The sequence below is a fragment of the Panthera pardus genome, unplaced genomic scaffold, assembly GCF_024362965.1.
Source record: "Panthera pardus isolate Hobbes unplaced genomic scaffold, ASM2436296v1 HiC_scaffold_17, whole genome shotgun sequence".
NCBI classification, from domain to species: Eukaryota; Metazoa; Chordata; class Mammalia; order Carnivora; family Felidae; genus Panthera; species Panthera pardus.
Window position 1 is genome coordinate 9922040 of NW_026526732.1, and position 15730 is coordinate 9937769.

Below are 15730 nucleotides of genomic sequence, written 5' to 3' on the forward strand. Positions count from 1 at the left end.
GGCGGTTTCTCTGCAGAACCCAGATACACTGGGCATCAGTATCTGTTTCTTACAGCTCTCTGGTGATTAAGACATGCTTCTAGGACTGATAACTCTGACTTAAAGAATTAAATGATCAGTTCCTATTGGGAGAATTAAGTTTTGGGGACAAATTCATTCCCTGGACTATTTTCAGCAGCTGGAAGCAAGAAGCAATTATCAAAAAAAAAAAAAAAAATCACACAAACACCAAAGTGTTTTGAAAATGTGCTTTCAGAATTTACTGTACAGTTTTCAACAATTTATTTATATGTTGGCTTCTACATGCTCTTACATTTGTGTAAAACATTTATACATATTCTTTACAATTTGTACATATATTAAATGGCTGTATCATAAACATTGTTCTATGAGATTTTATAAAAGAAAAATCAAATAGGGAAAATTACTTATAAAACATTAACAAAACCCGTGATATTAAGGAACAAGAAATTCTCATATTCATGTTCATTTGATCTCCTCTTCTACTTATTTTTTGGTTTCATTTCATTTGTGCTGGCCCAAAACTTTCATTTTCTATACTAGGATCATCAGGTCAGGAGAACGAAAGCAGTGGAGATAACGCAGTAAGGCAACTGTGGAGGACAGACATGCTCGTCTGCAGGAGGAACATAGTGTCTGTGAGTGTTCAGATTTAAAGCTGACAGTCGAGAAAGATTATGTTTTGCTTTATGCCATTAACTGGAGTCCTAGTGATCAGAAAAATTCTGTCTGAAGTTTAGGGATGCAGTCAGGGAGACTTTCACGCTGTACTCCTTAAACATAAAAGCTCCGGGGGTTACTGTGTATTGTTCAGGTTGTCACCCTTATGGGTCCCCAGACTTTTCGATGTGGTGCGGACGGAGAGGTCTACTAAGCTGTGTTTTCATTTTTTCCAGAGAATACCCTTGGCCCGCTAGTCTGCCATCCAAATCAAGTGGCAAATCACGCTCTCACACGTTTCTCATGCGGCCGGACTGAGCCACCGTCGGCTCAGATTCGAGGTGAAAGTTCTGGGGGAGAAGGTGTGTTCCCCCCCACCCCCCGCCCGAGCACTCGCTCCCGAGCACGGGAGTCCGCAGGGCGGCTCCACCACTGGGAGCAGAGGAGCCGGGTCAGATGATTTTAGAAACATCCCCAACTTTCTCAACATAGTCTTTCTGGCAAGAACCGTGCCCTAACCAAGCTGAGGAAGGGAGCGCCAGGAGAGCGAGCCCTCCCCAAGGAGGGGACACTCGAAATGGTCCTGAGGGAAGTGGGTGCACGTCAATCTGATCCTCAGTTTCTGCCCAGGCGCGTGCTCTGATGGGACCACGGGCCACCACCGAGCCGTACGCGAGGGGGCCGGCCGCCCCAGGAGCCCCTCTTTGCTTCCTCTCTCCCGAAGACATGAGCGCCCGAGTCATAAATATGTCAGTGAAAGGCATGTAGGTTTTCCTAAATAGACAGGAATCCCAAAGGACTGAAAAGAGTTATAAAAATATACAAACATATATATTTTTTATTCTGGCATACTTCATATTTTTAAGAAAGCAATTAGTAATTACCTGACATTGGGTAAGAACCAGAAGATCGTGGGTGATGTAAAAATTACATTTTTATGTAAAATATCGGTGGGGGAAACCCCTAATTTTCTGTTCAAAATTCTGATAACTTTAAGTACTTTCCAAAAATAGAGACGATTTCCATCGTTTTAATAACGGATGTGGAAATGAACAAAACAAGACTATCCCTAAGTAACCGGTGCGTTTCAGTTGGTTAATAAAGTAGATGCAGTTTTTTGCCACTCTATTTCTTTTTGGTTTTCTTTCCTTCCTTTTTGATTTTGATGACAGGGGAAAAACATCACATCGCGTTGCCCCAGGTCAGAAGAACACTTGGGAGTTCGCTTCGTGTGCCGTTCTGTCCTACATCACCGGGAAGCGGCCGAGGGCCTGCCTCAGCTTCTCTGCAATCTGGTGAAAAACGAAACAACCCTGAGAGATCACTCCTGTTACGAATTCATAGTATTCTACTATTTCCATCTCTTATGAGTAAAACATGACAAATACTCCAGCTGAGGGGCACCTGGGCGGCTCAGTCGGTTGAGTGTCCAACTTCGGCTCAGGTCATGATCTCATCATGGCTTGTGGGTTCGAGCCCCGCGTCGGGCTCTGTGCCGACAGCTCGGAGCCTGGAGCCTGCTTCGGATTCTGTGTCTCCCTCGCTCTCTGCCCCTCCCCCACTCACACTCTGTGTCTCTCTCTCTCTCAAAAATAAACATTAAAAACATTTTTTAAAAACAAATACTTTAGCTGGGCTATGCTTCTAGTCTCTTCCAGCACCAGGCAGCCAGAGAGACCCCCTGAGAGCCCAGAGGGTGCCGCTCCTTCCCAGCACGGCCCCTTCCTCCCTGGGGAGCCACACTGCCAGGCTACTCACTTCTGCCTCCAGTGAGGCAGAGAGAGAGGGTTTCAGGCTCGCCCAGATCCCCCTGCCTTGCTGGACACCACGGACTCCTGAGGCCCCGATGCTGAGCACGCCTCTCTGATCCCGCCTGCTGCTGGGCCGCCAACGTGGAGACAGCACACAGGTGCACCGTTACGGCCAGTGCCGTATTGCGGAGGAGATCATGTGTCTACCCTGCCCCCAAGGAGACCACCCGGTCCTTGAGGACACAGATGTCTTCGCCATTCTTGGAGCCTAAGTATCTGGGATACGTGCTTGGTGTATAATAGGTACTCAATAAACGTTTGCTCCGTGAACAAATATGCGCGTTTTACAACTTAAGGGTTACTTTCTCATAAAACTTGTTGCATCTAACAAGGACGGTGATTGAATGCACGGGTTTCTACTTTGAGTCACAAGGTCATTGATGATTACACCTCACTTGGGCTTCAGATTACTGAACAAATCAACATTATCAGAATTTCAGCAATTCGCCTTCACTTCTTTTCTCACGTAGAACAAATGCAATCTGCGATTCCAACACATGATGAGAAGCAACCTTACAGCGGCACCGGTTAACACGGAGCGTGCAGCCGGAGAGCCCAGGAACCACGCTGCAGAGGATACGAAGGCGGAAGGGAATTCTTTCTAGAGACTCAGCGCCAAAACCAGCCGCTTCTGACACGCAATTCGCAACACGCGGACAGCACACCGATCACAGCTTCCTTTCAAGAGTCTGTTGGAGACAGACATCTTCGGCGCTGTCTCGCCCAGAGAGGACACGTGCGTGGATGGGAGTTTGGGGCCTGCCTACCACCATCCTGAACATACATGAGATAATACCAAGGCAACAGTGGAAAACTGAGTAAGAAACGGGCAGCCAACACACACAGTCAATCACGCAGTGACAGGACTCGTCTTGCGACGTCTGAGTTTCCACTTACACGCCAGGTTCTTTACTGACTGGACACCCTGGCCAACGATAAAATTACTATGCAGAGTATAAGAGTTTACATTTCTGTTGCGGTTTCCTAAATGAAAACATTTGGGGCTTCTTTCTCTCGCTTGTTTTCTTTCTGAAGTTCCTTCGGTGCACAGGGAGACGTCATTCCCACAGGCCGCCTGTGGTGCCCCTTCCCCTTCCCTGTTCCCTAGGCACAGAGAAGCTGCGGGGGTGGGGAACCTCCCAGAAAGGACTTATGGGGGCCTCACAACCAGCCTCCAGTACTCCTTGTTCCTGAAGAGAAACCTTTTCTAATGCTGTATCATTCAAAAAGGAAAAGGCAGATATAATTAAAAGGGTTTTAAAAAACACACCCAATAATTAACCTCCTTTGGTTTAATACTTAGGATTAAAAAATACAAACAGGTTAACTCTGTAGGGTCAAAGTTAAGTGACCACAAATCCTCTGTGTGTGTGTGTGTGTGTGTGTGTGTGTGTGTGTGCGCGCGCGCGCATGCAAAGGGCCTGGGGCCGGCGGCCAACTTACTGTTTCGTAGAACTGCACTTGCTGTTCCAGGTACAGGCGGATGACGCTGTTGTAGTCATAGATCCGGTTGCTATGGAAGTGATTCATCTCAGCTACAACCAAACCCAAGACATCAATCAGTACGCCTGACCTTCAACAGACAACACCTAGTTTCTCTGCTGGGTTGTGATCCGTCATCAACGGGATTTAACCTGCTTGGCTTCAGGGCAGGGGCCGTTCTTGACAAATCGCTTTATACAGAGGCTAGAAAATCTGAGCAGTTGATGGCAAACAATACTTTCCGGCAGAGAGATGAGTTTTGTGGGTTTACGTGTTAGATACTAAGAAGCCTGACACGGTCACGCACGCGTGGACTACTGTCCCGACAGAACCGATCGAGCAGAAGGCTGACTCGGTGGTTGTTCTCTGCGGACAACAATGCAGCTGAGAGCATCACGTTATGGAGGACCTAGCAAGGCGCCTCGTGGGTCCTGCCCTGTTCCCCCTCGCGCGGCCACTGCCTGGGCAGGTTTCTTGGGGCGCCCTGGAACAGCTGTGCAGACGGATGAGACACAGAGAAACCCTCTTCTGTAACGGAGCTTCGCTGCCCTGAGCACCAGGGCTCTCGGAACTCGGCGTCTTACCAGGCGAGAGGACTTGACGCCCGTTCTTTATCTTTGCTGAATCCATCGATTCACAAATGACGCCCTTGTTGAAATTGGTCCCTCGGCGCCACCCCCACCCCATCACCAACTCTGGAGGGGACTTCTCACACCTCCACCTTGCATGTCCCCTTGTTCTCTGTGCCCAGAAAGCCAGCTGCTGGCACCAATTCCTACAAAAAGGGAATTGTTCTGAGTTTCGTGTTAGCTGGAGTCATGCGAAGCTTCTCGTTGATCTATCTGGGTAACTTCAAACACAAGTTAAAAAAAAATTTCCCATTGCAAACCCTTCAAAAGCCAAATCTTCACTCAGGCTTTCCCATTTCTGCCTCTAGTTGCCCTAGTTCTGGATATCTTCCAGACATTCTTCTCTTTGTCCCACTAGTTCCCTAGCCCCGAGGGGTGTTTCCTGGCAAAGTCTGTAAATGGGCCCTTCTCTTCTCTGAGCACCACGTCTTTTTCAGCCCTTCAAACTCTCAGACTGCAGAAGCAGTGGTCTTCTCTGTGGGCTTCCTGACGTCTGCCCCCTTCAGTGTCTCCCACCCTCTCCCGGAGCAGTGGACCCCCTTGGCCCCCAACATCAAACCTCTAGTGGCTTCCTAACGCCCACGTCAAGTCTAGGCTCTTCGGCCTGGCTCTCCAGGCCCTGCACAATCACCACACTTACTCCCCAACAACCTGCAGGTATACTTTCTGCCCGGAGGCCAAGAGGAGAGAATCTTGTCCCATTCTTTTGTGCGCTTTTGTTCCAACTAGAACATCCTTCCCCTTTCTCCTTTGCTTACCCCTGTTCTACCCGTCCATCAAAACAGGAAAAATCCGTTCACGGCTCCTCTCTGCTGGAAAGCACTCAAATCTATAAAAATTAACTAATATCTTCTTTTTATTAACAGACGAACTTTGCTGAAAACGCTATGTCCAATCTCCCTTTACATTCTAGCGTCCCGGGGGACAGAGGTTACAAAGTGCTGAAAGCTGAATTTGGGAATCTCACACAGTGTTACGAAAGGAGCTAATATTAAGGGTTATAAAAGTAATTTTCACTGTCTCTAAGAGATAATAAAAATGTACAGGTTTGATCAGGTTGTCATCCATAGTTATGTCACGGAAATGTGCAAAAGAATAAATAAATATTACAAATCTTCATTAACACTGGGATCCTGCAAACAACGGGCTTATGAGAATACTTTAAATCAGCTCTTAGGTACCTACTAGCTGTGGTTCACGTTTGGATTTCTCTCCAGCAAGAACAGCAGATTTGCTGGGGGGTGGGGGTGGGGGGTGAAAATCTCCGCTAGCTGTGCACGAACCTCTCTCTTACCTTGCAACGCGTAAGACATGGTACCAACTCGCTTCACCATGTTCTGTTTGTCCTGTGGGGTGATCTTACTAGTTGCCACCAGTTTGTCACTTTCTTTCACTTTTTCTATCGCTGCCTGTGAAATACAAATGCAAGAGTATGAATAAAACAGAGCTAAAAGGATTAGCCATTAATCTAAAATAGAACAGTGCCAACATATTCTCTACCTGACTGGCTACTCAACAAGAAAAAAATGTCCCCACAAAATAAGAACACAGGAAAGCACCTAACTGTAACTTCCCGTAAGTCGCTTGGAAGCAAAAAGGTTGCTGTTCTTGAAATACAGAACTAAGCTAAAATGGGACTGTTTAACGCCACGACAGAATAGAAAACCAAACAGCGCTCTTATTTCTGTAGTATTTGTGAGCCAGAGTCAGGGCCCAGACAAGAGTGGTATGGAAGAGGGAAAGAGGCATTAGCAGTTTGCAAAGTCGTTTGATCAGGGACACGGACGAGCGCATGCGCCCGGGGCCTCTCCCCCTCTTCTGTCCTGGAGCGGCGGGTCACCAGCTTTACTCTGGTTTCTGCGAGGAGCGCTGTACCGATTTCAGATTAATACTCACATGGAGGTAGCTGTGAAAGCTGCCAAATGTTTCCCACTCCAGGACCATCAGAGAGCTCATTAGAGCTATCTGGAAGGAAAAACTTCACACTCGCGCATACATCAGGCTCCATGCCCAAAACTCTTAAGTGCTGGCACAAATCCCTACAACAAGCTAACCCTTCTGAGCTGGGGTGTTTTTTTGTTTTTTTGTTTTTTTGAGATTTTTATTTTAATTTCCTCTCAGTTTTATTTATAATTGACACACAATATTGTAGAGCTGACGTACGTATATATTGTAAAACGATTACCACGGTGCTATTAACATCCCTCACCTCACGCGGTCACAAGCTTTTTTTTTCCCGCCCCCTTATGATGAGCATTTTTAAGGTCTACTCTCCCAGCAATTCTACTTCTGGGCGCGTATCTGAAGAAAATGAAAACATGGTCTCAGAGCGATAACTGTACCGTCAGGATCACTGCAGCGTTACCCACAACAGCCAAGATGTGGCAACACCGAAGTGTCCGGCGACGGGTGGGTTGTAAAGAGAATGTTCTGAGTTTTGTATGGAAAGATCTGAAGTTGCACAAAGCTTCCTGTTTACCTACGCCACCCCCTCCTGACACTTCCGTTATCAAAGTCAAAGGCTAACGGGGCCTCGTGCCAGGACTGTTAGGGTCACAGACCAGCCCTCTGTGGAGATTCTCCTAACAAACCCAAGTACATCACAATACCCTAGAGAAGTACTAGAGTGGATAAAATAAGTCCACATTCTGAAATAACATAGAATCTGAAACAGAGAAAAATTAACCAGAATCAAAATGTGAGGACACCCTAAAACATTTCTAAGTTCAGTTTAAAAATACCTTTACGATGGGAACTACACAGTTTCCTTCTTATTACCCTAAAAATATAAAATTGACGTTGACCATTGAAGTTTTAGTCAGGAAGCCTTTCATCAGGCCCAGGGACAGAACATCTTATTTCATATCAATAGGGAAGGATCTCAGAGGACTTGCCCAAGCAGCTTACAGGGGTCTCACAAAGGGAAAGCGGTATTCCTAACATTGTCTTCAACTTCAAACAGCAGGATTATTTTGTTTGATACTTGACCTAAGCATGTGCATGAAGGAGCGTTTTTCATATTTTTGTTTCCTCAAAATTATTTTTTATAGAATCCAAAAAACTAGAAACTCCCCATGATCTAAACGTGTTACGGGGACCTCACTATTTAAACAGACCGAGCAGTTTCCAGCTTATTTCGGAAAGCCCCTCCTGACTCAGGGCTGTGCTCACAGACGGGGACCGCGCAGGTGGCCGTGAGTGGCAGCCAGATTCACCCGTGTCATCTTCTGCGATCAAATTACCTTATGGGCGCCAATAATATCAGGGAAGCAGCCAAGGAAACCTTTATATTCATGATTGCATTCCATGAGGAAATGGAGATCCTTCTTTGGCTGTAACAAGACACAGATTTGGTTATTACTGGCAGAGAAATCCAGGCAACGGAGGACAAGAAAACAGCCATACCTGAGGGCTGTATCGGCCAAGCCCCCAGGTAGTAGTTACTATGGTCAAGGGCTATGCATTCAGCCTAGTTTTCCTGTAAGAAAACAACCCTCCAAGGCTATTACACTCTCAGTTGTAGATTGAAGAGAAAATGATAGAACATCGGATAATTTTTAGGTTGGTTGGTAAAATCAGCTACTTTGAGGTGGCTCAAAATATAACATTATGGGGGAAAAAAGCTAGTTAATACTGTCTGTTTATATATGAGCAAATAAGATGTAATCAATATTTCAATTTTAGCAGAGAATGTAAAATATAATTAAAAATCTGGCAATCACCTTAAGTGGCAACCTAAAATTTTTCAATTTTTTTGAATTTTAATTTTTAATAGTTATGTTATGCACAGTTCTAAAAATTAATCTCTTTATAACAAGCAGACGTAGTCAATGACCAACATGAATGTGCGTGCACAAGGATATATCTCAAGAACTGACCTAAAAACTTTTTTTTTTAATTTAGGGATTTGAAACAACATACATGGTTATTCCCCATTAGGGAATTTATGATCTGTTGTCTATACAAAAGAACTGAAGTTGGGCCACTGAAGACCCCAATAAAAGCCACGTGGCTGTTACAAAGACCTGCCTTTCCCAGGGGCCACAGCAGGTATGTTCTCCTCGTGAGCTGCTGACTGCTGAGATCCTTACGAGGCAGGCTCTCCCGTCACCATTTACCAGCTGAGTGAAGCAAGGCTCAGACAGACTAAGGGTCCAAACAGTGACTTGAACAGTGTTCTTGCTATAATGTTCCAACCGCCTGTTGGTGAAGGATGGATCCGAGCCATCGACACCGGAAAGTATTCCTTTAGTTTTCTTTTTATTTATTTATATAATTTATTGTCAAATTGGTTTCCATACAACACCCAGTGCTCATCCCAACAGGTGCCTTCCTTAATGCCCATCACCCACTTTCCCCTCCCCCCTCACCCCCCATCAATCCTCAGTTTGTTCTCTGTATTTAAGAGTCTCTAATGGTTTGCCTCCTTCCCTCTCTGGAACTCTCCTTTAGATTTCCTGAAGATACCTTCATCTAGCACTTTTGCTTAACCGAAGAAAAACTACTACCAAATACCATTAACAAAGATACACAGGGATAGAAAAGAGAAGGGTATCTATTTGCGAAGTTTGTTTTAAAATAGGTTAGATTAAATATGTGGATTCGACAGCATGAAATCTTTACTGGAATCGCATGTCTCAGTGGATACCTGTTCTGCCACAAGACCGGCAATTTCTTCGTAAGTCTTTCCTGCTTCTGTTATTGCAGCATTGAGATCCGTTTCGCCTGAAAATCATTATGCGACATCAGTGGTCATAAGTTGTATTTTCACTTCATTTATTTTAAAAATTTTATTCTAGAAAATCCTAAACATTTCAAAACCAGAGGATAGTGTAATGAGTTGCTATCTACCCGTCACCTGGCTTCCCAATGAACAGCTCATGGCCAGTGTTTTTTCACCTGTACCATCCACTCCTTACCTCCCTCTTTCGCTGGCCATATAACAGTTCACTCATAATTTTTACCTAAAAGATAAGGACTCTTCAAAAAGCAAGGACGATACCAACACCACACTGCAGAAAAGACAAACTGTTCCTGACATAAATTATCCAGGTGGTGTGCAGCTCCCTGATGTCCGAAATCAAGGTGGCTGCTTTCAGGAAGCAAAGAACATCCAGGTGGCCGAGAGCCTAAGTGTTTCTTCTGTCTATAGGCTCTTTCTCCTCCCTCCTTTTTGTTTTCTTGCAAATTTCTTTTTCGGGTGTTGAAGAAACCGGGTACTTGTCTTGCTACCTACAGGCTGGGTTCTGCTGACTGTCTCTGTGGGGATAACACAGTCCTCGGTTCCCTGTACAGTCTCGGTCTTTTATTTGAGGAAAGGTTTGTAAACTGTTGCTTTTCCGCTTCGATTACTCTTTCTCGATCTGAAGCACTTCTATAAAAAGGAACCTTCCTTTATCAGCTATCTGCTTACCGTGAGGTACTGGACGAGAAAAAGCACATTAAATGCTTCCTTCTCTTTACCATTTTCAGAATAATGAGTTGATTCCCTAACCAGTCCCCTAAAGGTAACGGAGATCAACTTTTTAAAAAAGCACTGAAATCTGGATTTAAACGTACTCGATAAGCTTCACTTCACAGGAAGTATTACTTGCACTAATGCTCAAATTTTTCTCTTTACAGGCCTGCGGAAGGCTCTTCAAACTGGCATCTGAGTTCTTTCTGCTGGGAGCTCTGGTTCATGTGGGTGGAGCGCAGTGTTCAGAAATCCCCCTGTGGGTGGCGCTAGAGGCGCTTCTCACTCCTGGATTGGATATTTCGGGGCCTTTTCAACGTGCAGCGTGAGGCAAGCTGCATTTTTTTAAAAACAGGGAAATCGTAATGAACTCATATTGACATTTCCAACTCAAATTTAGGACTACAGGCTTTTTCATAATGGGTTTTAAAACTTTTGATCTTTATGTTTCTCTCTTTTAAAACTTGGTTCCTAACAACAGTAAAAGAATTACGTATTTGCTTTCCCCCACAGTACGTAAAATAGTTTTAGAAGCTTTAGAAAAACAATACCAACATTTTATGCTAACTACATGATTACTGAAAAACGAGATTTTTGAAGTCTTTTTTGGCTTTAAGACACCTGCTACTAGGGACATATAATCAAAATTCGTTGTTTTAAGGTGATCTGAAGTAATTCTCTACATGGTTATGCCCTCCTCTTGATGCATCCAATGATTCATTTTGCTTTTGATTTTAGGAATTTTTTTTTTTTACATTTTCATTTAAATTTGTTTTCTAATAATAAAAGTAAAACAACAAATATAAAAATAAATGTAAAACATTCACATCGTTCCAAAGTCGAATCTACGAAACAAGATAAAGCTAGAGGTCCAGAGGTCTAGCTTCTGTACCCGTTCCTCTTCTCCCCCAAAGATAACCATTTAAATATTTTTATCAGTTGTTTTTCCATGATAATCCATAAGGATATGAAGCGCCTCATAGATCTGTGCAAAGGCCATGCTAACGGTCTCCGTGTTGTTCCAGTAATTAGTTCATGTATTCTTAAAGGGAGTGTGGAAAGTTATAGTTAGCATAATCCAAGATGTTCTCAGGAACTGGAATCATCTGAATTACTTCAAGATCAAAGAGTGCAGCGCTGCCCCAAGAAGCCAGCACGTGTGGGCAAAGGAACACGTGATGAGACACAGAACTCAACTCTGCTGACCTTCATTTGCCTTGAAAGGTCAGAGGCCAGTCTTGAAAAGTTCCTTAAAAACAAGATCTTTAGTAAGGTGAATGATATTCAACACAAAGCGTATTACATTGAGTACTTTTAATAGTTGGCAAAGTGCCACTTGCAACCGGAGTATTTGATAATGCACTGAGGATAGTGTTAAGCACAGAAACATGGAGAAAGCAAACAGTGCTTCTCTGAGTGTGGTTTGTGGTTCAGAAGGGAATACACAGGTGGGCGCCGTGGAGAAGGTCATCTCTTACTGTCTCCTCCCCTCTAGGATGTCCTGATATCCTAGGGGTCTCACTCTACTGCCCCCCTGCAGCCCTCTCTATCCCTCCTTTCTTCTAGGTCGCTTCAGGCTGAAATTACAGAAGACAAAACGCTGGAGAGAAGCTGGTCATTTTGAAGGTACACAGACTCCACTAAAATGTACATACAGAACGAGAAATATATGGGAAGATTTTATAAAGTTACCAAAGAAGATCTTTAGGAACCATTTCTCAGATTACCGAAAGTCTTCTGTTTCCCCCTTTTCAAGACTTTTGGTTCAAATTATCTGCACCCTCTATAAATATCACATTTAGTGAAGAGGAGTGATGTGTCTTTCCCAGCATCGACCAGGAGAACCAGTGAGTGAACTGCTGTTTACACATTCTGTGATCTAGCTCTGAATGATTTTTAAGTTTTATACGTGACTTCAAGGGACGAAAGACCTCAAATATGGGTCCACGTATGATACAAACTTGGAAGCTATTGGAAGGATCATCGTTGGGCTTAAAAATCTAATCTTGGAGCGGTTCCATTCTAGCTTGGATGGGGACACCTGTAAGACTGCTGCTCTCAACGTAATAATATCACATAAACTCAAAAGCCATACTTTCCCTTCGAGTCACTGAAGCACTGTAGGAATGAAGAAATCCAAATGAACTAAAATCAGAAAGGGCTGAGCCTGCCACGCGGGTGGAAGAGGGAGCCCTCCACAGGCAGAGGAGCCCCGGGGGGACGGGAGGCGCTGCATGTGCGCTGTGAGGGACTAGAGCCTGGGGAGCCCCAAATGCAGGGCCAGGTCCCCCACACGGGTTGTGTGCAGGAAGAGGTGACGGAGGGAAGTGAGGGCGGGGCCGGAAGACACCCAGCCCTCAGGTGAGGCTTAAGGAAGGCGCAGACTCGGGTGAGCTCTGACATGTGAGCGCAGGATCGGGGTCCAGTGACTTCAGAACAAAAGCTCTCATCCCATCAACACACTACAGAACCACAAAGATGAGCGTGGTCTCAGGGTCTTGCCGGCAACCAAGCAGTGGATGTGGTCCTAGACTTGGCCTCTGCATCAACCCCGTGGCACCCTGGCCAGAAGCTTATCTTTCCAGGCCTACGTTCCTCATCTTGAAAGAGGGGGCCCGATTAACTAATCTTCAACGCTCCCATCAATCTGAAAGTTGGGATTATAAGACACAATTCAGCCAGGCCAAAAAGAAATATTCATACACAGCAGCCCCCATACATTTTGGTGAGAGACTAATTTCTCGTCCCTGAAGATACTCAGACACTGACATCCAAAGACCTATCTTCCCTAGGAATTGGGATACAGAACTCGGCCGAAGTACCAATTCTATCATTTCTGTAAGTGATGGGACACACTCAGATTTAAGAACTGCCACTCACCTGACAGATACCTGGACTCCCTACCTGCTCCACAGGGCAAACTAAGCAAAAGCAAACCAAAACATAAGGGGAAATAGCTGGCTTGTTCTCGCAAGTGTGGGCAATGTAAACGTACAATGAATTCGAAAAACCACAGGTAAGATCTACAACGTGGGACAAGTTGAAAATAATTCTAAGCTGCGGAGAGACAGAAAGCAACGTGAATTTGTTACTTAGTCAAATTTTCCCTCCAAACCGCGTTGGTGAATTCTGGCCTTTGTAACAGGAAGACTGGACTTCTGAGTTTGGCGGGGAGATGAGAGCCAGGGCGGAGGCTGACGTATCACAGCTGCCCGTTCGAGCGCAAGAGCTGTGCCTGAGCACAAAGAAAGGTGCAGAAGGCCAGCAAGAAAATACATAGTGTAACAACCCTCCACTCTTCTCAGAAGCAATGAAGTGAGGTTGCAGGAGTCCTGAGTGGAGCAGCCCAGCCAATTTAAGTGTCGGTGACAAGGGCCCTTCACTGCGGAGCCTCTGTCTGCCTACAAGAGGCTGGAGGGGTGGCTGGTCTGCGAGACACTTATGGCCCCAAGACAGATAGACACAGACGTACCTTGATAACCGCTGGAACTAAACACTGTTGCTAAGCTCTGCAGAGCCTTTCCTATCTTCTGATACTCCTTGGGTAATGCTGGAAGAGAAAAAGGAGTGCACGGTTAACCAGTCCTCTGAGCAAACTGAAATGGGCTTTGACTATTTCCTAAGAGTGATTACTTTTATCATAAAAGAAATTTGAAATGATTCAAAATAGTCTATATTCTTTAATAAAATTGTTTTGAACAAAGGATTTTTTAAAAATAAAATTCATTATTCACGGATGGTTCAGTAAATGGCGGATGCTATTATTATTAACCACCATCACCACCGCCCGCATCCTTCGGAGCGACTGGGAGCTCATTTGGAAGATGTCTGGCTGACAGAGAGGACTTTCGTGTACACCACCCGATCACCACGACAACCCATCTACCGGGTGGAGACTCCACATCTTGGTTTTGTGGGTTAGAAAAATAAGGCTCAGATAAAGTGAATGGACTTGCCCAGGGTCACATGGCCGACAAATGGTGGGTTTGGCACGTGTGATTCCAAATACATTGCTTTCCTCACTGTTATGTATGTATGAACGATTATTTGCATAAATAAGTAAGTAAATAAATAAATAAATAGATAAATAGATAACTGAAAGCAGCAACGTGTGGAGAAAAATATGGCAGAAGGACTCAGGACCAGGGAGGGGGATTTTAGCTTGCTCATCTGTATAACATGATTAATGAAATGATCTCTGAGGTCCTTCTAGTGCTAACATTCTAGAATTCTACAGTCACTCTGGAAAACTCTGAGCAGAGTCTATCTTAGGCTATTTTCTCTGCATCTGTAAGTAATCCCTTTCAACACACCAAGTGCTTTTCAAAAGAAAGCCTTACTTGCATTTGAAGGCTTAGTGCAGGGTCTATCTTAAAGAAGGAAGATTCAAATGTTTCTTTAAAAACATCTAGTCCAGAGAAATCTGAAATATGGTCTATAAGCCGCAATAATCAGGAGACATGAATTCAAACCATATTGGCTTAATTTTAATAAACTGTTTACCTTTTTGTAACTCAGTTTTTGCCTCTATACGTGGGGTTAAAGACACCTGCTTTACCATACCAAGCATGTGCTACATTTCTCACTTTACAAATCAGGAATTTTAAGACACTCTTTTGAGAGAAAAGAAGAAAGAAGATATGCTTAAATTAAATCCCAAATCAAGTGCTTCAACTCTCCCTCCCCCCCCCCCCCCCACCAAAAAGGGCACCCTTACACCAATATCCTCTATTTCATAAATCTGGCCTTATGGCTCATATGGAACCTGAACTTGACTAGATATTAGACATAAGGGATTTAACTCTTTAAAAGAAATCATAAACCCAGATTTTTGTGATATCCTTAAAATTTTGATTGGAGGATTTGCACTTGAAATATTTCTAAAAAACAGGGAACATCTTTCAAAGAATCTACGATTTAAATGATTTATTATCATGGCCTCAAAAGAGCTTACAGCTAAAATTAATTATTTTAAAATGAAATCACTGTTTGAGTGAATGTCACTCCCCCTTCCGTGCTGAGTTAGCTCCCTGTGACCCAAGGCCTGAGCGGGTTTTCTTTTCTAGTGCTGCATTTGTATACATTGCCGTGTGGGGCTTACTTCTATATTTAGGGTACAGCATCATATGTCTTTGCCATGACAAAGGAGCAACTGTTACCACTCCCAGCGTCTGCCCCCCGGGCACGAACAGCTGGCACACAAGTGGTTTTGTTGATATAGAGTATTATGTGAGTGGCAGAGGGCCATTCGGTATAAACAGGGCCTTTTTTTCCTGTAAAGGGCCAGACGGTAAATATTCCAGGCTCTGTGGGGCCACAGGTTTCTGTCGAAGGTACTTGACTCTGCCACTGTAATGGGAAAGGAGCCACGGACAGTACATATATAAGCGGGCATGGCCGTGTTCCACTTTTACAAAAATAGGCCCCAGGCCAGATTTGGCCCGCTGACCACAGTTTGCCAATTCCTGATGTAATAAGGGCTTGGACTGAATAGATCTTAACACCGCTATGAACTTTGCTGTGCTAGGGTCTGGATTTAATAGATCTTAATATTGCTATTAACTCTGCTGTGGTATCTTAATAATTCATTCACAAGTTACCCCACATTCAGTTTCTTATTCATTAAAATTAGTTTTTGACTTCCAATTTTATTCTTTTCCCCTCATTTAAAA

At 44.3% G+C, this 15730-nt stretch overlaps 1 protein-coding gene across 4 annotated transcripts in view; it reads right to left on the minus strand.

Moving 5' to 3' along the window:
* Nucleotides 1–234: 234 nt before the first annotated feature.
* The window catches only part of SNX9 (sorting nexin 9), a 125151-nt gene continuing 109655 nt past the window's right edge, over nt 235–15730 (minus strand). For all 4 annotated transcript variants that reach the window (XM_019412667.2, XM_053904317.1, XM_053904319.1 and 1 more), the window contains 6 exons: nt 13531–13608; nt 9252–9328; nt 7846–7935; nt 5898–6012; nt 3936–4027; nt 235–1973 (listed from right to left, as the gene is read on the minus strand). In XM_019412667.2, the coding sequence (XP_019268212.1) occupies nt 1926–1973; nt 3936–4027; nt 5898–6012; nt 7846–7935; nt 9252–9328; nt 13531–13608 (500 nt within the window). In that variant the 3' untranslated portion in view covers nt 235–1925. The remainder of the gene's footprint in view (nt 1974–3935; nt 4028–5897; nt 6013–7845; nt 7936–9251; nt 9329–13530; nt 13609–15730) is intronic.